This window comes from Trichoplax adhaerens, genomic scaffold, assembly GCF_000150275.1.
Source record: "Trichoplax adhaerens TRIADscaffold_5 genomic scaffold, whole genome shotgun sequence".
Classification (NCBI taxonomy): Eukaryota; Metazoa; Placozoa; class Uniplacotomia; order Trichoplacea; family Trichoplacidae; genus Trichoplax; species Trichoplax adhaerens.
In genome coordinates, this window is record NW_002060947.1 from 8,332,369 (window position 1) to 8,357,091 (window position 24,723).

Here is a 24,723-nt window from a genome sequence, read left to right on the forward strand (position 1 = left end):
CAAAGAATAAGTTTACGAGTATAGTAGCGCATATACTTATTACTAATGCACGAGCAGAAGACATTGTAGGAGTTATTAATCTTGCAATGAAAAACTAGTACAATTGACCATATGCGTACTATATGTTATTTAAATTATATCCCCAATGTAATTTATACTACCGCATCCATTCTGAAATATGTAGTCATTTATTGTATAAATGTCAATATATTATTTATGTTATGCTTTCCTGCATCTCTCTTTCGTAGACTTTATCCTTTTACCAAAAAATTTACATTCGTTACTATTTCCAATATCATCAGTTGATTTTATGAAGATGATGCTTCAACAGCCTGCTCCAAAAAACAAGATAGAGAGATAAAACGATACCACGAGTTAGGCAGATATAGATCATCAGCGTTATTAATTCATCATGTAACAATTGAAATGTGACATCAAAGTGTTCATTTTAGGTTTTGTAATTGATGTCATACCTGCAGAGTGTTGGTAGTAATTCCTTCACTTGCTACTTCATTATCGGCACTTCCATTTACTACGTTATCCTCTGTAATTTTGATATTAGTCCAATTAAAGATATGATTTAACCCCATTATTACTAAATGGCTATTCAATAAAGTATAATTTAAATCATGCAATAACTATAATCGGATATACTATTTGTACATTTTAGATGTTAAGTTGGTTGCTACTAGCAGTAGTAAGCTTACCTAGTGCAATAAGATCGATTTTTGAAACATCATTAAGATTGATGGTTTCGGAGATTAGCTGGCCGCTTTCACTTTTTACTTCTTCATCACTATTATTCACATCGTTGCTAATAGATTTCAATACAATCTGGTCCGATTGTTCATCATTTGAGTTTGTATCGACTTTGCTAATATCATTATCTATGTCTTTTTTGTCTTCCATGGATTCAGTTGATGCTGACTCCAACTGACCAATGTTGGCATTCGGATTACCATCTTCGATAGAAGCTAGTTCCGATATCTGATGATTACTTTCAGATTGTTTGTGATCGTGAGAATCATTGCTAACTTCTGTGATAACTTCAGGCTTGCTTTCACTCGAATTTACATTACTTGATGCATCGCTAATATCTTGATTAGGGCTAGCTGTTGTATTACTTGAATTTTGTTTATCACTTTCAGAAGCTACGTTTCAGAAGCTGGAGGATTGCTACTATTTGTATCTTTGTCTTCATTTACCTTATTCGTAAGAAAGCAATGTATTTTGATGTTATGACGAGATTTAATCAATTCGAGGGTTCAAAATCGAATTGATTGCCTACAAAATCGTGAATTTACCTCTTCTTGACTAGTTGCTGGTACAATACTGGAGCGACGTGCTTTCTGCATTATCATTGCTACACGCTATCGTATCAAGATACATTAGAGTTAATTCATTTTGGATATGATCCAAACTGGGAATAGTAAGCGTACAAGCAGTACTTGTACGCTTATAAACAATCGAATCCATTCTACTTTACCTGCCGTCTTGCTTGTCTTTCTTCTTCACCTTGCTTTTTACGTAGTTCAGTTTCTTCACGTATTCGTTTCTTTTCCTCTTCTTCTTGCTTACGTTTCTCTTCTAGTTCTTGTTCCTCTTGTAATCGTTTCTTTTCTAATTCTTCCAATTCCTTTTGTTTTCTCTCTAATTCTTCTAATTCCTTTTGCTTTTCTTCTTCCTCTAATTCCTTGCGTTTTTCCTCTTCTTTTACAGTATTATTTTCATCATTGATGGTTATTACAGGTTGATTAGCATTTTCTACTTTATTCTCATTGTCAATAACAGTACTGCTATTATCGTTTTCTATAGCAAGTGTAGTAGTAGATTCTTGAAGTGAATCTTGGCGTTTTACTTCATTATTTACATCATTGGAAACAATATTACCATTGTCTAAAACATCAAAAGTTGCAGTACTCTCAATGATCTCTATCGTAGTAGTGACTTGGTTGGTCGATTTAACATTATCATCTTTGGTAGCATTGCTGTTGATATCATTTTTACTCGTATTACTCTCAGTCGTTTTTGTAGACGGTTGAGCAGGTGAGCTTAATTGGGTTGTATTTTCAGCGAAAGGATTTTTATAGACACCTTTACCTCTACCAGCTTTAATTCCTTTAGGCTTACTATCAGTTGATTCATTGGTTTCATCTTTAGATAGAGGAGTAGATGAAGGAGTGGAAGGTTTTTCTTTTTTATCACCTTGTTTGCGTTTCGAATTGGTTGGTTGCCTAAACTGTGATGATAAACTTGTTGATGACGACGATTTTGGCGTTGTAGCGGTAGTTTTATTAGTAGGTGTTTTATTCGGTGCCGATTTCGGCTTTTGAGCGGGTGTCGATTTCTCTTTCGTAGCACTATTTGCGCTATTTTGTTGCTTGCTAGTAGTAGGAGTACTGGTAGTTTTCTTGCTCCCATTAGCTAGGTTATGTTGGGGCGTAGTCGAAGCAGTATCGCTACTTTTCTTATTACCATTAAGCATATTATTTTGTTGCGAAGTAGGAGTAGTGATAGTATTGGTACGTTTTTTATGAACCTGCACTTCATTATTTTGTTGATTTTGCTCTTTTTTATGGGTTGATGCTGATTGAGATTGGCGTTTTGATTTATCGCTAGTTATTACTGCTGATTTTATAGGTTTACGATTTCGAGGTGATGCAGAACTTGGTCGAGTTTTAGTACTTTTCGATGTCGATTTTTCTACTTGACTTTCAGCTTTTGTTGTTGAATCTTTTTGACTACTCTGAGTGAAAGTGTTACTTGCTGCTGAAATGGGGCGTTTAGGTGATGAAGATTGTCTCCATTGCTTTTTGGATCCTCTTGGGTTGATAGTTGAAGAAGCGGCTCGTGGTTTATATCCTGTTCGACGAGGTGAAGTAGAACTACTGGTTCGTGGGCGATAAGTTTCCCCTTTCGGTCTTGATTTACGTAGTGCTGGTGCAGACTGAACTCGTAACTTATTCTGCTTGGAGTTAGCATCGATTTTGCTATCTAATCGTTTGGGTGACTTACGCCCCGTGGATGGGCTAGTCGCAGGTTGGAAGCGAGTTAATTTTTGTCGCCTTTCACGCTTTTCAGCTTCGACTTGTTCTTTTCGTTGTTTCATTTTCCAATCTCTTTCAGCAAATCGTTCTTGTAGCAATCGTTTTCTTTCTTCTTCACGTTGTTGATTCATTTGTCTAATATTTTCCGTTCGTATTCGTGATTTATTGCCCCCCGATGCAGCCATTTGTTGTCGTCGTTCTTTAATTTTTTCATCTCTTAACGCTAGTCTATCCTTTAATGATGTGGTACTTGAGCTAATTGATTGCTTACTCTTACGTAATTGTCTCATTCGTATGCGTTCTTTACGATTGCTTTCTAGTGTTAACCGACGTTGGCGAACTTGTTCTTCTTTTTGTAAGAGCTTTTCTTTTAATGCTTTAATCCTTTCCTCTTCTTGTTTTTGGCGTATTTGTTTGACTTTTTCACGTCTGGAATCAACTACAGCATTATTTTTTCGCCTTACCGGTGATGATTGTGGTCGTCGACCTTTGGCTGGACTACTAAGCGGCCTTTGCTGTTGACTTTCATCGAGTTTTGGTGATATCGATGTCGTGCTACTACTGTTCAGATTTTGGTTGTTATCTTGCGATGGCTTACTCTGGTCATTTTCTTGTGTTGATGTATGGGGATGATGATCTTTTATTTCATTGGTAGGTGTCTTTCCACTTTCAGCATTGCTATCACCTTCATTACTTAATTTATCATTGGTTTGGTTCTTTTGTTCTTGATGATCGTGCTTTATTTGATTTACCAATAATGAATCATCATTTTGTATCATGTCTATCTTATCCTCCTTTTCTATATCATCCTCTATATAGTATAATCAAAAAATATGAAAAGCTTCAATTAAAACGACAAGGCATTGAATAACAGGGTTGGCACAACAGAGGTGATTGCCATCCAAGTTCTCATTCAAGCGATGAATCATTTTGTCAGTAAATATGGCGCATCAGCTCCCCTCCCCAAAAGAGAGAGAGAGAAAAAAAACAATCTTTTCCAATCAAAACATTAAACAGTTAACCAGATCAAATCTTGCATCTTACTCAATAGTCCACTGCCTTTTTTTCCATTCCTATTGTCTATTCAATAGTTGTACACATTACTTTATCTACTATGCTGTACAACAAGAAAAATGTTATTTTACTACAGTAGCTGTGGACGATAAGATCATTTTCCATGTTGAATTTCAACATGGGCTTAATTTGTGTTGACTAATGGACTAATAGGGGATTGAGAAAAGAGAGGCTATTTTGATGGTGTAGGATTTGTGTACAGTACAGTCTATGCTCTCCTATTGTAGCGTTGTAGTCCATTGCCGATACTAAAGAAAGTAGTTAGCCATAGCCAACGCTTCCTGTCTAGCCTTGACTTGTTTCAAACTAGATAAGATTGTTCATACAACACGACTAGGGAAGATATGGGAACATGGTTGGAAAGTGATCCATCAACCTCACTGTATCGATATGACAACGAATGAATATCAATCATCATTCTATCATGGAGTTTGCATGGACTTTTATTACCTTATACCAATGATGGATTACTCGTATCCCATTGAATGCTATCTAAAGTACTCACCTGATGGTGATAATGGAGTAGGCAACGCTTGATTTTCAACATTGCTCTCTGCCATATTTGGCTTTCAACGAGCTTGACTGGCTTGCAGACCGAGACAATAGCGAAGAATAATAATAGGCCGCGGCGATGTTATTAACGTAATCCAATCACCGTAATACACCAAAGCTAATGAAGATTGATCGAGCTTAGCGGGGAAGAAGATTCGATATGCGTTAACCAACTGTCTAATAAGGTACAAGCTTTCAAATGCCTCTTGATGATCCACTCTGGCTCTTCATTGGGCATCGCATCGCGGATGCTTTGGCGTCCTTGGATAGCGTCTCGATTGTGAGCTTTTTTCCTAGATGGAATTTTTTTTATTGGACTGGCGTGTCGTGCCTCCTTTTCCATACCATACTCTACCATCCGCAGCGGTCTTACTCTGCATTCTACTGTACTATGTACCGTGAGCAGGAGAGGAATGTGCTACGCCGCGGTCTGACTCATTCTCCATCCTCGACTACCATAGCACAGTATGCCATTTAGGGATGGTTAGCAACAGTATTTATTCATCCTCCTCTCACCGACAGTGGGTCCGGTACGGTACTCTACGGCGGCAGACAGGGGTGGACGGTAGGGATTCATTCTTGGCCAATGGGTGTGCCGCGCTACGAGGTTCAGTCAAGTTGGTACAAACTCCTTGATAATGGTACGGTACCATTTGAATCTTGGGTCTGTTTGAGTGATTTGTGTCGCTGTCACGTACAGTACAGTACTGTACAGTAGCAAGACACTGTTCAATGTCACCCGGACCCGTACAGTACGGTACGATAGAATATGACGGTGGCCCAAAAGGGCCAACTTTTTTGAACTGCGCAGAATCTGTACTGTACAGTACAAATCAGTTATGGAAAAAGAGTACTGTACAGTACAGTACAGAATGTGAGCCAGTTCTCTTTAGAGTGCTATTAGGCAAAATAGATTGTAGTAAAGCTGCAAAATTTGCCTATAATTCTATACATACAGATAGATGAAGGAACGAACGATCTATCCATTTTTAAAACTATAATTCAGTAAATATCCTCCTGATTTATACACTGTACTGTACAGTGTAGAGTTCTACAGTACATGCTGTACAGTACTGTACAAAGTGTTACAGGGCCAGGCAACATTGCGCGAGAAGCTGAAGTGCGCAGCCGCTTTACGTTCCGTCCTATAGTTTGCTCGGCACCTGGCAACGCTTGTAAAAGACTTGTGCAGTACTGTACACTGTACAGTATCAGTAATTTCAGTACTGTCATTTCAAGTAAAAATTTGAAAATTTCAGTATACTGTGCACAGTGCGTAGTACTTGAGGCACTCACGTGACTCTATTACAGTACTGTACACAGTAACTTCAAAAATACTACTGTACAGTACTGTACTGTACGTACACTGTACTGTATCCAACTTCATCACATCAAAACTTGTGACTGGCAGTCTACAGTACTGTACTGTACAGACCAGTGCAGCATACTGTACATTGTACTAGTACAGTCATCGCCTAATGGACAGTACGGACAGTACGGACTGGAACTCAACCGTACTCTTCTGTTTCAGTAACGACTCTACTAGCGATACACATCTGTACTGTACTGTGCCTCAAAAGTGAAAACTACCCTTGTTATACAGAACGCTCTTCCGAATCATGGCGTCCACATCAGCAACTTCTGAGGTTTGTGCCACGCTTTAGCCGTTCATTTTTTCATTCCTACTTCAATTGATGCCATTGAAACGTCATCATACTTCTTCCATACACGAGCATGACTTGATAAGATTTTGTTTGGCTTATGTTGATTCGTAGGTTGCAGCGAGTAGCAGCCAAGGCGAAAATGCATCAGGCAATGATGCTGTAAACAAACGAACCGAAAGATTGAAAAGATTGGAAAAGTTATACCATAAGCGGGTAGGTTTCATTGACATACTCAGTAGCAAGGATAGGTACGTTGCTTGCATGGATAAACAAGTCAGTCTTCTTCTGACTTATTCTAAAAAGTGTCTGATATCGTTGAACAGAATGAAGCTCGTAATCTAAATCATCTCCAAGTCGTAGAGGAAGACAAACGAAGTAAGCTACCGACCAATTACGAAGCCAAAAAAGCCAGAGTGGAATGGCAACTACAAGAGGAAACAGCTCGCAAAGTAAGACTAGTAAAAATGAATTGCAATCGTTGGTCCAATATAGAGTGTGATAGTAGATGGCAAAATGACCCGTTCATTTTCACAATCTTGCAGGAAGCGGCGCAAAATGGTGAAGACTTTGAACAGCAGAAGAGACTACAGCAAAGTGCCGATGACCTGGAGAAAATTGAACGAAAGAGAAAGAAAAAAAATGCTGACCCAGGCTTTTCAGATTATAATGCTGCCCAGTTGCGTCAATATCAGCGTCTTATCAAGGAATTCAAACCAGACATGGGCCAGTATAATAGATTGAAGGAGGAATTGTAAGAGCATTACCATATTAACCAACTACTAGAATGCGTAATCAAGTTTGGATAAGCAACTTTGCTCTTGAGTACTTTGCTGGTGTAAAAATAGTTCATTTCCTTTTATCTGCACTACAATGTAGATACAGCAGACAATACGATGCTGTTCAGCGTTTTATATTGGATTAAAAATGATGGCAGCCATAGGCGCAATCATTCTTTCTTTCTACATGTTGTAGGATGATTGACTATAAATTGATTAGGAGATATAGAGAGAGTACAATGTTTTACATTATTTTCCTAATAAATTTACAAATACCATGTTACAGAGATGAAGAACTGTATCCCGATGCTGATAGCTTAAGTTATGGTGGCCAAGGCAAAACATCTGAAGCGGCAATAGATAGGATGGTAGCAGATTTAGATAAACAGTTGAGTAGTACCTGTTGTATACGTATATACTGTACAGCGTTGAAAGATCACTACAGTTTTGCCTTTTTTATCAGAATTGAAACCTAATAATAATAAATACTTTAGATAGGATAATATAACTACGTTGTATTAAAGGCTTGTACAGGGAAACAGTGGTTTTAATTGGCTGATCGACGTCTCTCTTTTATCTAGGATGCAAAAGAGAGCAAAGTTTAGTCGTCGCCGGCAACATTTTGATGAGAATGATGTGGACTACATTAATGAAAGAAATGCTGTGTTCAATAAGAAAATTGCTCGATTCTACAACAAATATACTGCTGAAATTAAGCAAAATCTTGAACGCGGTACTGCTATCTAATGGGCAAATGCAAGATGGATTTCGGCATATTTTGTTGACATTTTGATACGTAACCTGCTGTACGTTTACGTTACGCAGGGTTGCAATGTATTATAGTTATTTGTGTCATTATAATTCGGCTCCATGGTGTCAATCATTGCGCAGTAGCTAGAGAAAATCTTCGACTTGATGGAAGCTGTTGATGATACTATTGGCTTTATCAGCCATACCTATAACCAAGGTTCATGACACATTCGATTGATATGTACATGTTGTATGGAGATATTGCACATTTTGACAACAATGTTTGTATTATTATATTGAATGATCTTTGAAAACCATTTGCTATAGGACATTAATTGTAAGATATCTCGTATAAGGCTATTACCTTCATGTTTAGATTACATTAATAAACGTGTTGAGTTTCAATGGCAATTATTTGGCTGAAAGAAGTTGTTCGTTTCGTCTGAATCCCCACTACTTTGGCATTAAGTGTGTTTTGAGAAATCCAGTAGAAAGTGTACAATATATTCGATTAAGCCCTGCTCTATCCATTGACCTTTGGTTGATTAACTGATTTACCTATTCCCTGTTATCTTGTATACTATTTAACGTGCTTGTCGAATCAATACTATTAGATATAGTTCTTTGTACACGACGGATGATTGAATTAAGACTTTATTTATGCATTGCAATTGAACCAGTGAGACATGGTGTACAACACAGAGCACACTACAGTCTACAGCATCATTTCATTTGGGAATAAACTTGAGCGAAAGGCACTGAGTAGAGTAGTATAGAAATTCACAACATAATAGTGATGTAAAACTGGCCTTTTAAGCACAATATCAGCGACTGGCCAGAAAGGATTTTCATCCTTCAAGCTAAATACTCCTTCTGTCTTGTGATTATGGGATTGGGATTAAGAATTTCTGTGGTGATACAGTATTTGTATAGCGATTGCACCCATTTCGGGTTGAAAATCAACAATTTGGTGGGGTTTTATCGGTTTGACAACTGTCCAATGGTGTCCATTATTTATCATGAGAGACCCTTAAATTAGTTAGTGTCCATTTAGTGATTGGACTATAAAGACAAAATGCCTGGACTGGACATTCCTTTGGATGGACAGACGTCTGGCCTACTTACTGTACTGTAGGTCAATAAATTATGTCAAGCACTTTTTACTGTACAGTACTGTACAGTACAATACAGCAGAGTGTACAGTATAGTACAGTACAGTACAGTAGTATGGCAGTATTTTACTATGCAGACAGTTGAGTTTGAATTGACTAATTTTTTCTAAATTAAGTAATATTACATTGTATTCCATTAGCTGTTACTAAGCTCTGCTTGGAAGCAGTAAATTTTAATCATGAATGTTATTCATATTGATACAAATGGTTTAGAGAACAGATATAGAAGATTCATACTGAGTACTGTATTGTACACTAGTGTACAGTAGTAATTTTTCGGTACAGTATGAAATGTCCGTTTTTTTGCGGAGAGTGTTCTGTCCAGCTGTCCAGATATTTTTCCAGGAGTCTATGATTAGTTTACACATGGACCGATGCAGTAACATACAAGTAAAGCAAACTGTACTGTACCAATTTGTAAGGAGACGTAACTCTGTACCGGTCCGGTCCGGACAAGGCTATTTCTCCATGCTGGACTACTTTACCGCAGTGTATTGTACTGTACTGTACAGTATACTGTCCCCATTGTACAGTACAGTACAGTACAGTTATAATAATTACTTCAGCTTGTTTTACCGGCAAGATCATATAGTACAGTACTGTACAGTACGCTACAGTACAGTACTGTCTATACTCAGTGTTCTGTGTAGAGTACTGTACTGTATACTGAAATTCCCACTCAGGTATAAGGCGGAAAAAAACCAATTTTTTCACACCATGGTGTCAGACTGCCAGCCCCGCCACAATAGTAACAGTCTACAGTAATAACAGAGTCGAGTCATCGTGTACTGTACAGTGTACTGTATAGTACGTGCGCACTGCGCCGTAGCTACCTGTCATGTTTTATAGACGAGCGTTGAAGCGCTCGGGTCAATCAGCAGCTTGGGCTCGTGCCGGCAAGGACTGTAGTGGGAAACAGGTGTTTGACTGACTTCCAATTTGGCTACATTGCATATTCAACTTTATCAAACGAACATAACAACGGTAAATTATAACAAAAAATGTTAATATTACAGTAGCAAGTACTGACCCACTTTTATGTGCTGTAATGGCTTATTCATAAATTAGTATCCAGTACAAAAGACAAATTACAATTTGATAATTATTTCACCTGAGCTCGTCGTAATCAACATCACTATGGAAAACCATCGAGGGCTGTACAGTGTACAGTGTACAGTACTATACAGTGTAAGTCTACAGTGTACAGTACAATACTGTAGTACTTCTGCATCTGAGTGAGATGTCTCTCCGAACTCCGTCTGAGTAGCGGCTGACTGAAGTGATGGTACCGTATTGTGGTACTACGGTGGCTCACAAGCCACCGTAGTGTACTGTACAGTACAGTACTGTACTTCTGCATCGGAGTGAGATGTCTCTCCGAACTCCGTCTGAGTAGCGGCTGACTGAAGCGAATACCGTCAGACAGTAGCCCACTTCAGTGACGCGATACTCCATACCTTGACGGCCATGTAGCATCGTGTCATACTGTAGCCCTATTGGTAGAGTAGTGTTACGCCTACAATACTACTCTTTCCACAATGAACTAATAACGGCAAGACGTTGTGATGACTGACCTCTGCCCCTATCTGTGTGTCAATACGTTAGACGGTTGAAGCGACAATGGCCGAGAACGATATTGTCATTGCCAGTGCGGCAAGAACTGCTATTGGCGCTTTCAATGGCTCTCTTCAATCGCAGGATGCTTATGTTCTGGGTGGAATAGCCATTCAAGAAGCTTTGGCTAGAGCTAATGTTAGCCCCAATGATGTATCGGAAGTCATTATGGGGCAAGTTTTACAAGGAGGTAAGCTGAAATTTGTGCCTAATGCAACATGTCTACTCGTATCGATTCATTTTATTGCTTGCTCGAGAGATTGAAATACGATACTCAATCAAGGAGGATAGGAGCCTAAAAGCGACAGTACTGGAATGGTGATAGATATATTTTAGTAGTCATTCTGTCTCATTGTAAAGACGAACAATCAATTTGTGCAGGATAGACGAGGTGATACCTCAATATACAGTACTCTCGTTTCAACGATGACCACTCGAGTAGAGGAACACTTGACCACGGAGGGTTAAAACATCGTTCCCTCTTGCTTACTAGCAATGGTCACGATGTCAGTCGAAGAGTATTTCCTATCAATTCTTACTTAGTTTATAACACTGTGCGATTGAAACTAATTGTACACTATTGCTCTCAATTTATTCATTGGTGCCTTGACTCGATCGCATCATCATTCAGCTTTCTTTGCATGTTAGCAGATCGTAGTAACTCCTGTATAAATCCTTGAGTAAATGGATCATCAAGTAGAGTTGGAATATTTCCTATACCGGTTATAAAATAATACAAGGTCTGCATTCTTGCCAGATGATATAATAAAGATAATTCATTCATACAGGTACTAGTCCAATAATGAGGCTAATAAGATTATGGATTGACCAGTAGAATTAGAATCAAGCTTGTATTTAAAGGAATAATAATAGATACTGTAACTCATTTTAATATTTCATTCAATAATAATAATTACAATCAATTGCAATGATTTGTTATCTGTTTGATCGCTTTTATATGTGATATTATAATACCGTAATCGAACCAAGTCATAGATTACTCAACAATGACTGCCAATCAGGATACAACAGCTCATAACATTTGCAGGCTTTTATCAGTATTTTTGTTTAAAGCTGCAACATATATAACTACATATGTATAATACAATATAGCAATAGTAATCTTGCCAATAAATACATATATGAGTCGTTTATGATTACAGTCAATGCATCCTATCTGCTTAATATGCCACTCACACATTGATCTCTATTCTAGTACAAAGAGATCAAAATGGCTTTTCGTTTACGAGCAGTACACCTATTCCAGTAATAATAAGATTTCATACTTCGCCAACACGTTCACTCACGGAATTGTTTTATCGTTGCATGATGGATAGACAGATGCTATTACTATTTTCTCAACCCTTCATTCTAGGCAATAAAATGAAATAATGATATGCTACAAACGGAGATAACTTTTACCAAAGTCTACATCAGATCAAACGGCTCTTCTTTTTGCTTATAGGTACTGGACCAAATGGTGCTCGCCGAGCTGCTGCTGCGGCTAAAATTCCATTCACTTCGACTGCTTACACCATCAACATGCAGTGTGCGTCTGGTTTAAGAGCAATTGCACTTGGCGCACAGAGTATTTCGGCGGGCGACTCTAATATAATTGTCGCCGGAGGCCAAGAGAGTATGACTCGGGTTAGTTGTGGCTTTTCTTATTTCCAGAGTTAAAATGGATACATTCAAAGATTTATAACATAATATATCGCCTTGTTCACTGTGGTAGACTTTCAATTTCAATTTAGTGCTAAAGTGCAACGAAAATTTGTTCAAATTCTTTGCAAAAGAAAATTACCATAGTGACTTAGGAATTACATGCCATAAAGTTAATTAATTATTATCATGTGCACTTTACCCTTTCAATAGACGCAGCATTGCATTCATATGCGAAAAGGTGTAAAGTTAGGAGAAGCAAAAATGGAAGATATGATATTGAAGGACTCCCTTATTGATGGCTTTCACAGTTACCATATGGGCATGACTGCAGAAAATATCGCAAAGCAATGGAATATTAGCAGAGAGGAACAAGACAAGTACGCAGTCCTTTCTCAAAACAGGGCTGAAGCAGCTCAGAAAAGTAATTTTTTCGATAAAGAAATTGTGCCGGTTAAAATTGCAGATAGGAAAGGTTAGTTTTATCGTAATGAATGACAATTTCATATACTATCGTGCAGTATAATTGATATACCTCCATGCTGCTACGGCTACTCCAGTGTAACAGAAGTGAATAGTATAAGCGAGATAAAAGAGGTAATTCAAATCTTTTACCATTTACTACACCTTACGGAACAATGTCGTTGTAAACTTTCTTAATGAAAAGGCGAAATCATTGTGAACAAAGATGAACATCCTAGACATGGTACTAATATACAGTCGTTAGGAAAATTACGACCTGCCTTTCTTACTGACGGCACGGGAACAGTTACAGCTGGTAATGCTTCCGGTATAAACGATGGTGCGGCCGCAGTTGTTTTAATGACGATACAGGAGGCTAAGAATCGAAACATTGAGCCGCTTGCTCGCATTGTATCATCTGCTCAGACTGGCCTTGAACCGTCCATCATGGGTATGGGACCCGTGTCTGCAGTTAATAAGGCTGTAAGTTAATGGAAATGACTTCTTAGAAGAAAACTATAGCCTTAACTACCAAAGCATTAATTTACTTCTATTTTTACTGCAAATATTGATCTAGCTTGAACGAGCTGGGTGGACTTTAGATGAGGTTGATTTATTTGAGTTAAACGAAGCTTTCGCTGCGCAAGCCTGCGGTGTTTTGAAGGAATTAAAAGTTGATCTTGACAAGGTAATTATAATGAGCTAATACAAATCGATTGGAAACTGAAGAGTTTTTCTAAATTGACAACTACGGCAGGATCAAGCCATTAAGCTTAATGCATGATTATTGACATTCGCTGTAACACCTTTAGGTAAACGTTTGTGGTGGAGCTATTGCCTTAGGTCATCCGATCGGTTGTTCCGGGTGTCGTATCGTAGTAACACTAATTTACAGTTTAATTCGTCTTGGCAAGACGAAAGGCGTTGCAGCTCTCTGCGCGGGCGGTGGAATGGGTTCCGCAATGTGCATCGAAATAAATAGTCGTCTACTCTAATTAGCTCGTGAAAACGCGTTTACTACTACAACTATGTAAACGGTAGACGTAGCACTTTCTTTACCCAATTTTACAGTTGATACAACATTTTAATTAAATTTCGTAGCCAATCCGATGGCGAGTTCAACAGAAATATTCGAGTAAGTTGGTGCTATTTATCTGAAATAAACTGCACTATACAAGACTCTAGTGTCTTGAAGAATTAAATTTTTATAGTTATCCTTTACCAGTGTAGCGACTAATTTATCACCACTATCACAGTCTGTCCAGCTGATCATGTTAAGGCTAGCTTACACATTACATAACTATAAACTAGCACTTGTCGAATGACAATGGTGTGTTTTGATTTAATGCATGTTTTTATTGGTAATAATTATATATCATCACTATTGTTATAATTGTTAATAAAATCGGATATTAACCAGAAGTAAAATTGCTTTTTTTTATCGCTCACGGTTAGGAATCAATGCACTTAGGCTTACACAGTATGATCAAGTCTTATTACATGATAATAATATTCGTTCGAATGGTCCCTAATATAGGTTTTGGTAATTTTAAGATTCTATGATTACAATACTGCCAGTAATATCTTGACTTCTATCCAATCAGTAATTCTATAGTTTAAAAGGATTATGGATTATGTAAGAAGATATTTATAATTTACAATTAATTACATCATGAACAACGTAGAATTGGCTCCGTAAAACTAGATACGCTTAAGTCGAATATTACGGTAACTTTAATTACAAGATAGCCCACTTTGATGTTCACGTATGACGAATCCGTATAGCTATAACAGTTTGAACTACGATCGAGTTGCAATAGCAATAAAAATACAATCTAACTATTGACAGAACTCAAGTCATTAAAGTGATTGCCGTTCATAGAATGGATGCCAAAGTAATGTGTCCCATTTTGCGACCTTTGACTATAGTCCAAAAGTTCAGAGGAAGAGTGATAGCGTTTTTGTAAGGATAACCTTCCGCAAGCAGCTAAAACAAGTCCAAAATATGGTGGTGATGGCTTCAACGGTCTAGTAAGGTATTCTGGATGAAATTGAGCCCCAACGAAATAAGGGTGATCTAATGATAGCGAAATGTTATCGAAACTCAAAATTTAGAAAAAAACTTGCAGTAAGAAAAATTACCAAATAAAATAGAACTTAAAGAATAACACGCCTAATGTTAATGACCTCGTAATTCCATAATTTCCATTCTTTGCTTTTCTTCATCGTGTCCAACAAATATCATGCCTTTCTCTTCAAGCTGAGAAACGACAGTAGGATTGACCTACGAAATTATTATGATGATAACACAAGTCGTTATGCAATTGTATTCGGGATATTGGCTACTCTACAATAGTGCTTCGTTAATAAAACAACAGGCCGTTATTGATGGCCATATTGCCCACGCATTACCTCGTATCTATGACGATGCCTTTCGGACACTTTTTCCTTATCATCATACAATTTTCCTATTCAAATCGGGAGTTGTTTACAAAGCCGAAATTTAAAGAATAGGTCTAAGATGATCAAATAACTGTAACGAATATTACACGTACTCAATATGCTAGTTTCGCAATCTGTCTTGAAGATAGTTGTTCTCGATCCCAGCCTCATTGTTCCTCCTAGGTCACCCGGGTTATGTTCTGGCATGTCAATAATCTAGGAAACAGGAATGGATGTTGCTCTTAAGGCTGCGGTACATCTTAAGCCTAAACTATTTTAAAGACACGGCAAATCAATTCTTACAACAGGATTTGTAGTAGCGGGTTCAAATTCGGTTGAATGTGCATCTGATTAGAAGAGAGCAAGCAAATTAGACCAAAACTGAAGGATTATCTTATTTCCAATTCAATTTATCATATCATATTATTAAAATAGTCTAGTGACCTTTCCAGCCAATAACATTTCTTGAAAATTCGATAACAGCTACTTGCAATCCCAAACATACGCCTTGAGATAAGACGACAACGCTTATCAGTAACAGAGAATTTTGAAATAGGGGCATTACTTAGTTAGAACAACATACTAAATTAAACTCTCCTTACCAAGATAAGGTTTGCGGTTGACTCTAGCCCATTCTGCTGCTAGGATCTTACCTTCTATTCCTCTTTTACCAAACCCACCAGGCACTAATACTCCACTAAATGCAAGCAGCAAATGGTAAAAATGTGACTCTTTAACTTGAGAATGAATGTTTAGTACCTGCACTGGCATAGCTGTTCCCACGCTTTGTGATATTTCACAGGATCTTCTATCTTCATTTCGGGTTCTAAATGGTCAGCTTCAACACACTGCGGTAAAGACATTAAAAGCTCTTACGATAAATTAATGATTGAATCTATTTAAGCAAAGATTGATTGCACTTACAAATATATTGGCTTGCCTGCCGCAAGCAAAAGCAGCATGTTTCAAGGCTTTAAATACTGAAATATATGAATCCTTCAACATAGTATACTTTCCAACTAGGGCTATAGTGACTTGATCATCAAATCTGTCATAACTATTTACCATGTGAAAAAAAAACAGATGCATCACTCGTTCATTAAGTATAGTTTCCAAACTAATTATAGCTAGCCTGTTTGTCATTTACAGATGAATCAACCGGGAGTATAAAAACATACCTTAGAGCTAAGTTTCTCCAATCTAGCAATACGTCATCCATATTTACAGAGATTGGTAGTTGCAATCGATTACATAAATAACCCACTAGGTTCTGATCAGCAATCAGCGCAGGGACGTGATAAATAGATGAACAATCATGAACGCATATGACCTAAAATAGGTACAAAGTTGTATACCAACATTACCAACTTTACATAATCGGCTAGCAGGCGTATACTGACAACATTGCAAAAAGTTATCAACAATGTACAATAAATGTAGAAACATTGCAAGCATATAGTGTTTATTATTGCAAACCTGTTCAGGTGGAACATGACAGAAATTCGATATTTTATTCTTAACTGATTCAGCGAGAGGCTGTTGGCTTCGACACATAACCTGCAATTACCACGAAAATGAGACTCAAGCGCAACACATAACTAGTAGATTAACTTTTGTAATTGCACTACTTACTATGTCTGGAGATAAACCTAGGCCACGAAGTTGCCGTATACTATTTTGTGTAGGTTTTGTCTTTTGTTCACCAGTTGAATTAGGCTGTTATGAACATATTTGTAAGCACTGGTTAAAGACTCGTATGCTTGATAGCCTTGCAAATATAAACACAAGCATATATACCAATATCGTGCTACATACAAACTATATGATGGATTTGTGGCATCATTTTACAAACCTGAGGCACTAGAGTAACATGTATATTACAAAAATTCTGCAATCCGACTTTAAATTGAAACTGCCTAAAAGATTCCACGAATGGCATTCCTTCGATATCGCCAATGGTACCACCCAACTAGATATATTCAAATAGGCAAACAAAATGTATTGTCAGTCATCTTTCAAGCGAACTCTGGCGGAATCACACTGCTTGTTAGAAAAGGTGCTACTATACTTATATTTCTACTCTTTTACTTGCGTACCATTACCTTATATTATCTCTACGAGTAGCACTTCTTAACATGACAGTGCATCAAAACTACATACAAGACTACGCATGAAAATAGAATTTAGCCAACCAACCAAGACTTACCTCAATAATGCAAATATCTGGTGTTTTCTGTGCTTCGGAGACTGGATTAAGAGCAATTCGTTCAATCCATTGTTGAATTGCATCAGTAATATGAGGCACAACTGTAGTAAGAAAAAAGGATAGCGTATAATACACTTCAATTAGTATGCACAGAGTATGATTAACAAATTGTATAAGTGCAAGCATGAACAGTGCCCAATTTGTATTCATGCAAGATAAATTTTACAATTTTATCCGGAAAGAGAAGGTACGTGTACAGACGAGTGAGAACGACACAGCAGGTATTGTCGATTCGGATATTATCAAGGCATAGCGTATGATTTCTACCATAACTACGTTGGCATATGAACCATAAAATATAGGTTTATGTACAAAAGTATTCTCACGAAACAGAATAACAGCCGGTTCATTACGGATTTTGGAGCATCGTGTGATTCCATTTCGAAGACTAACACACCGCCAGTACTAAATTCAATTTTTTAACATTGAATATCTAAATCTATGAGCATGCAATTCATTACTTATACCTCTTACAGAGGCTTTGCAGTGTACATCTGTAGGATTGCAACTGTAATAAGGTCGTATGAAAAAACGAAAGAGAAATGCTCAACACATCAACATGGTCGACATAATTTGAAGGTTACCTATGCAACTGTTGTATTACTAAAGGAAAAGTAGTGTTCAAACGGTTACAGGCATATATACGGGGCCGCTTCGATCTGAATACCATGGGAACTTGAAAAGAGCTTCCAAGGCACAATTTTGCCCGATTTGATAATATTGTAGCCAAGTTAATTATATCATGGGTTGATTGCATTATTTTGATATAAAAGTTTATAAACGTATAATTGCATAACATTCAATTGTAAGTGAGCAGCATGCTATTAATGAATGCTAGGCTGTACTAGTTGATTTCTGCAAGCATAAATTCGATGTTACAAGTGATTTATGGCAAGCACAACTTCGATCTTGTCCGATACTGTCAGTAAAGCAAATGTAAAGTATCGTGATGAGCTCTTCTACTCGACCAGGTAATAGACAGCACATCTTGCATAGATATTAAACAAGAAATTCAGAGGAGAGAAATAAGGACTCTAGCTAAGCGTCGAATAACAGGCATAATACAGTACCTCCAGCCTACGTCACAGTAGGTGGAAACTCCATAATGACTATTCTACAAAAGCATGTGATACGCGTATGTCAATAGGCTATCAAGGCTGTGGTATCCTAACGGGAAACTGTTGACAGAGTACAAACAAGAATCTGGAAGAATAAATATCTGCTTTATATAGAGTTAAGTATTCTTTATCTCTTGCAATCCACGTGGCTATAGCCTTACTGACCAGTAATTTTTATTCTCAATAAATGGTGATGTAGTTTAGGCAAACTTTTTCGTAATAGAAGAATAACCTATGCCGGCAGATAGAATGATGGGGTTATGGAAAAGAAAAAAAATGGAATGTGCACTAGAGATGACATCATGATGGTATACTACTCCACATGAGTTCATGTCGTCGCTTATTGTCGTTATGGTCATTGCTACATTCACTCCATGTATCAATTGATGGAGAAAATGAATGAGAGAATTTTATGCTACAGAAAGACGAGTCCAATGATGACTAGGATCGTATTATATTATTATTGTAATGAGATGATTTACATGATAGCACGTTGTTGGCATTGCTGTTGCGTCGGTTATCACCTACCTTGGACAGTTTTACCAAGGTAATCGCCACGCCGTTCACGTTCAATGACTTGCTTATAAATTTTACCTGTTGTAATGTTATTATCACGATGTAATTGAACATCGAGAAAACGTTCATAATTGCCTAAATCCAGATCGACTTCGCCACCATCATTTAAGACAAAAACTTCACCTAGATGAGCAAAAGAACGAAGGATAGCAATGCATGATGCTTGTGATTGTCATCGCGATACATAGTCTAGATGGACACTAGTACATGCTTTCTCAACAGTCCTTTACCACTAATCGATTTCGTCATTCAATCCTACTGTAATTTAAGTCTCTCCATCTAAGCTCAATTGAAGTCCATCAGTTGTCATTACCGTGCTCATAAGGGGAAAAGGTGCCAGCATCGATATTCAGATATGGATCAATCTTGATCGCAGTGACTTCTAGTCCACAATATTTCAGCAATAAACCAATACTGCTGGTAATAATCCCTTTCCCTACACCACTAATAACTCCACCAGAGACTAAAATATACTTCATGTCGATGATAGCAGGCAGAATAGAAGACAGATTGAAATCTTCGACTTGTTGGTCGATAATTTTGGCTACTTTTAGGGGGGTGGTCGGGAACAGGTTGGAAGCGCGGCCCTGTTTTAAATCGAAGGAGATCGAGCGGGGGGGTATGATATACTGTGGAACATCAGAGCATCCTCGTCTATACCACTACCCATACTAGCGATTGTAGGGTAGTGATTTCTATCATGTACCATTGAACGCGCTGGTGCTGTATGAGCTATAAAATACCGGTAGCTAACGTCCCTCGATACTCTCTATTCACTCGGTGAGGAATGTCGTCCGTCCGGACGGAATTCTGTATGGATGCTACTGGATGGTCGTCAGGTCGCTAGGCTGCTACCACACTGCAGTCAATCTGTTCTGGTAGCATGGACGAAATGAGCTACAGAATATTGTGTAGTCGAGCACCTGAAAGGTGTTAACTGCCACGTTCAACTTTTCAATTTTCCATTTGGAGGCGCCACTTGAATAAATTGCCATTTCTATTATTATATTTCACTTCTGCTCAATCATGCTTAGGCAACACCATAGCTCGAAATGTTGTAGACTAGTATCAATGTAGGATACTTACTGTCCAATCGCCCCAGTATCGATGATGGTTCAAATCATTTGCTGTACTGTGATATACAGCACTGCATACCGCATTGTGGATTGGTTCTTGACAGATAGTACAGTAGTTGTTGAGTGATTCTTCAACCACATCAAGGGCTGTTGTTGGCGATCTCCACAACTATGGAATAGAGTCGATTGTGACACTCCCCGACACTGCAGCCATCGCTGATGCTGCAGAAACGGCTTGACAGGTAAATTACTGTAGCCAGATCTGCAGGTAGCATCGTAAAATCGCATCGATTTTCATAAGATGCATGTAGCGATGTCAAGTTATAGCCATAGCTAAACAGTATATTAAGTCCAGTCTATCGAGTGATCACACACTAATTATTCATTAAAGGGAATAATTGTAAACAAGCGTGCAAGAAAATGATTCCTTTTTCCAATCGTCCATGCTACAGTATTCTCCATTGGTCGTCCTTGTACTGTACACTGTACTTTACAGTGCACAGTACTGTACATACTACAGTATAAAGTACTGTGTTGCAGAGTGTACGGTACAACAGTTACAGTATCTACTGTAGCCATCGACGTCATCATTGCTCCTGCTCGGCGTCTCCAGCCACTCAATCAAGTCTCGACTGTCTTGACGCCATCATTGCAATCGAAAAAGAAGCATGAAATCCCTCTTGTTGGCCTTCTTTCTTACTTACTTATGGATAGAATCAGCAGTCCATGCTAATGATCAGTGTTATACCTATGCTGGTGGTAATGTCTATCCTGGAGAGCAATTAAGATCTGCATCGCATAACTTGCATTACAGCAAAGTTAAAAGTAAGTTGTTGCCATTTGTCACGATTATCCGTAATTGCATGCCAATGGAGGCGTGGACGATATTTCCTTCACTAGTTTGGTGAAAATAGCTTCATGGCCATATAGGATACAACGTGTAGCCTATTCATATAAAAAAGGAATAATTATTCTGTAGGCTTGACTGTCAAAAAGAATCATTTCATATAGAATAATAGGACACCATCGTCTATTTTATTGCGGTCCGAAATTGGAATGGACACTTATGTTATAATCAAAATAGAGGACAGCACGATTGTAATGTCAATAAATAGAAAATTATAAATAAATGATAGAATGACCACAGCTGTACATGGGTATCCAGGCAATACTTCTCTCTATTTCTTTTCTGGAATGGGATAGAATAGGAATAGAATAGAAGATAGAACAATGATAATCACTGTATGTGTACCTAGGCAGGATTCTACTGGACTGTCTTGATGGATTTTGAAACAAGGATACAATAGGTGTGAACGAGTACAGTCTTCTAGGTAGCTACTGTAAAAATGGAGCTCCATACTCGTGGACGTGATCAATGACGGCGTTACTTCATCCAATAAGCAATTTACGAGCAGAAGGATTGAAATCATGCTCTTGGATGAATCCTGGATTAGTTGCTATAGACTGCTTTAGATACCGTGAAAGCCGATGTAACGTTCCAAAAAAAAGAAATAGAGTGTTCTAGCTACCCTTTCTATTTACTGGTCATACTGCAAAATGGATACTTTTCAATCATAACTATACGCATATGTTTCAGCTGCGCTCTCTTATAGTTATAAAATGACTTTTGTTTCAATAGCTTGCGAATTCATCTTGCATCATAACAGTCAATTGCACCAATTCTTTGTAGGATAAAAATGAATCATTGAGTAAAGTAGACAATGCGTTGGCATAGCGAACACTAATGCCCTTGATTGATGATATTTTTATCCAACAGTTTCCAAGCCTGCTCCACATTTTGAAGGTACTGCTGTCATTAATGGAGCTTTTAAAGATATCAAATTATCAGATTACAAAGGGAAATATTTGGTCTTCTTCTTTTATCCGATGGATTTGTAAGTCGAACTTCATCAATCAGTAAATAAGATCAAAATGCTATAAACTAACAAACTATCAATTGTGATATTTCCTGCTCGAATTTGTTATATCGCTATACTCTTATTGTCTACATATTGACACAGTGCATGTATATTCGTATACGTACGTAAATGCGTGTAACTTATACTAGCGTTGTCATTAAAATGTAAACCAAGTTAATACTACACTGGCGACCTTGCTAAAGCTGCACAACGTAATCAACAAAGTCGGATAATACCAAAGATAAAACGCTATTTCACCTAAATCGATGACTATAGATAAGGGCAGTAATGACATTGCATGCACGAAAATATTCATCCATTCGTATGCTCATTTGCATGCATAGGCGAGCAAGATGTGGATATCCCGTACTGGAGTAGCGTGACTAGAGTTGCATTATTCTCTCTTATACAAGTGTACCCGAGACAGCCTATTAAAAATCTTTTGAAATACAATATGCTAACGGCCATTAAGAATATCTTTTTGATACTAATGACGATGATATAAAATAGTTCAAACTGCATGATTTCTACTAGAGACCCTGAAGAGATAAATAGAGTAGCGGCTTCTGTAATGCATACTTACAATATGTTATCTTCTACTTTATTACTTATCTTGATTTGTTTGCAGTCGTTTTAAGCTCAGAGAATGGGTCGATAGTTGAAATTGTAATCATCTGAGCTTATGTCCTATTTTTATAATATCTTTACAGCACCTTCGTTTGCCCAACTGAAATTATCGCTTTCAGCGACAGAGTCAGTGAATTTCATGCTATAAATGCTGAAGTCGTGGCTTGTTCAACTGACTCAAAATTTACTCATTTAGCTTGGTAAGTTTTCTTATTACTAAACTCTTTCCAACTGTTTACTTAAATTGAAACGATAAACAGATGTAATAGTTGTCGCTAGATAAAATATTGATCTTGATTTTACCGATATACTCGTACTCATACAGCAAGTAGCGATCACATAGGCCTATTCTACAATTAAGAATAACGATGATTTATTAAACTTAATAAATAAGCTTATTCAGTCTGAAGTTATAAATCATGAGCAATTGTAGTCTGTATTAATCGAAATTTTCTACTTAATTGAAAAACGCTACACTGTTAATGAGTCACAGCTAGCTTTCAATTTTTCAATAGGACTACTGTCAAAAATAATTGAAAGTTTTTATCTATGCTCTGCAGTTTTCATGCTTCAGATTGATAAAAAAATTTATAATTTATAATTTTACACAGGGTAAAGACGACCCGTAAACAAGGTGGACTTGGCAGTATGAAAATACCTCTGCTATCTGATATTACACATCAAATTGCTAGAGATTACGGTGTCTACTTAGAAAAGGAAGGCCATGCCTTAAGGTCACTTAGATAATATTGCCTACTGTACAAGTTTGTGTCTATTTGATGAGGGTTTATGATACCTTGTGTGTTTCGACCGGTGTCGGGCATGAGAGTTTATTGAATCACTTCATTTCAACATAATTTTCATGTCATTTTTAGTCTAATTGATAAAGTCATTGATGCGAAAGTCTGTCCAGTGTAATGTTGACGTGCCTACTAAATATGATAAACGTATTTGCTTGCAGAGGTCTTTTCATAATTGACGATAAAGGTATTCTGCGTCAAATTACTATGAACGACTTACCGGTTAGTAAAAGTGAAGCCACTAGTTGAATATAATGATAATCTCATTAGTAGAAAAGATGAAAAACAAGAAGACACAGCGCCGCTTTATAACGATATACTGTATTCGTATTTGCTAACTGGACATGTAGGTCGGCCGCTCAGTTGATGAAACGCTAAGACTGGTGCAAGCTTTTCAATATACAGATAAACATGGGGAAGGTATCCACGTACAATGCACTTGCGGTTATGATTTTGAACAACCGTCATTTTATCTGATAATAATCATCTTTTTCTCTACTTTCTATTAGTATGTCCTGCTAATTGGAAGCCCGGTGGTGCTACGGTAATAATAAATTTATATTCTGGACTATAAAGAAATAGCAGTAACATTTCGATTTTTCCATAATCCTGATTTCAACTCATCATTACGGTCATTTCTCCATTGCTTGTAGATTGTACCTGATCCAGAAAAGAAATTGGACTACTTCTCAGAACAAAACAAGGACGAATAATTTAATAACATCAACAATGCCAAGACCAAAGTTAATAGCCTTGCGATATATTTTTTTAAACGTCAATAGTTTATAATTATGATTGATCGTAACCGATCTCAATTGTAGTTCTAAACCTCATATAAAGATAACTAGCAATAAATGTATTTTTATATCAAGCTGAAACTATGCTTTTTAAAACTTCTCCTCTTATATTTATTGAAATAATTGATGCAGTATTTCAGGATTTGTTCCTCTAAGCTGAAACAATAAAGCAGTAAAGTAGTACTAACAATTATTTCCTTTAATTACAGTAAAAAATTACTGCCCAATGACGAACAGTAGACGCAGCAAGTAACATACAGTATAGATAATTGTTACGCTCTTCGTACTTCAAAATTGATACGGGTAGTTAAAATATCAGTAGAATGGTT

At 37.4% G+C, this 24,723-nt stretch overlaps 3 protein-coding genes across 3 annotated transcripts; 1 reads left to right on the plus strand and 2 right to left on the minus strand.

Moving 5' to 3' along the window:
- Positions 1 to 214: 214 nt before the first annotated feature.
- On the minus strand, positions 215 to 4,681 carry TRIADDRAFT_56993 (uncharacterized protein; the record flags this gene model as incomplete). Its single annotated transcript, XM_002113095.1, has 7 exons — positions 215 to 256; positions 474 to 544; positions 708 to 1,123; positions 1,156 to 1,205; positions 1,305 to 1,370; positions 1,487 to 3,858; positions 4,627 to 4,681. 7 exons carry the CDS (start codon positions 4,679 to 4,681, stop codon positions 215 to 217), a joined length of 3,072 nt encoding a protein of 1,023 aa, XP_002113131.1.
- Positions 4,682 to 5,091: 410 nt separating this feature from the next.
- Positions 5,092 to 19,654, minus strand: TRIADDRAFT_50347 (uncharacterized protein; the record flags this gene model as incomplete). Its single annotated transcript, XM_002113096.1, has 19 exons — positions 5,092 to 5,125; positions 6,391 to 6,431; positions 8,989 to 8,992; positions 14,748 to 14,850; positions 14,961 to 15,057; positions 15,186 to 15,241; positions 15,329 to 15,431; positions 15,519 to 15,562; positions 15,660 to 15,722; positions 15,818 to 15,912; positions 15,975 to 16,063; positions 16,140 to 16,272; positions 16,394 to 16,545; positions 16,692 to 16,772; positions 16,848 to 16,931; positions 17,068 to 17,184; positions 17,422 to 17,522; positions 19,128 to 19,298; positions 19,489 to 19,654. 19 exons carry the CDS (start codon positions 19,652 to 19,654, stop codon positions 5,092 to 5,094), a joined length of 1,734 nt encoding a protein of 577 aa, XP_002113132.1.
- A 1,259-nt stretch (positions 19,655 to 20,913) lies between these two features.
- On the plus strand, positions 20,914 to 24,470 carry TRIADDRAFT_37785 (expressed hypothetical protein). The gene is made up of 8 exons (XM_002112666.1): positions 20,914 to 21,076; positions 22,029 to 22,146; positions 22,881 to 22,997; positions 23,409 to 23,531; positions 23,759 to 23,819; positions 23,948 to 24,017; positions 24,107 to 24,141; positions 24,251 to 24,470. The coding sequence occupies exons 1-8, from the start codon at positions 20,920 to 20,922 to the stop codon at positions 24,308 to 24,310; spliced, it is 741 nt and encodes a 246-aa protein (XP_002112702.1). The 5' UTR covers positions 20,914 to 20,919; the 3' UTR covers positions 24,311 to 24,470.
- Positions 24,471 to 24,723: the final 253 nt, after the last annotated feature.

What these genes read in the sequence shown, in the direction of transcription:
- TRIADDRAFT_37785 (XM_002112666.1), top strand. Translation starts at nt 20,920, where the DNA reads ATGAAATCCCTCTTGTTGGCCTTCTTTCTTACTTACTTATGGATAGAA. An exon ending in AAGGAAGGCCATGCCTTAAG is followed by an intron (nt 23,532 to 23,758) that starts GTCACTTAGATA and finishes ATTTGCTTGCAG; the next exon opens with AGGTCTTTTCATAATTGACG. An exon ending in TACAGATAAACATGGGGAAG is followed by an intron (nt 24,018 to 24,106) that starts GTATCCACGTAC and finishes ACTTTCTATTAG; the next exon opens with TATGTCCTGCTAATTGGAAG.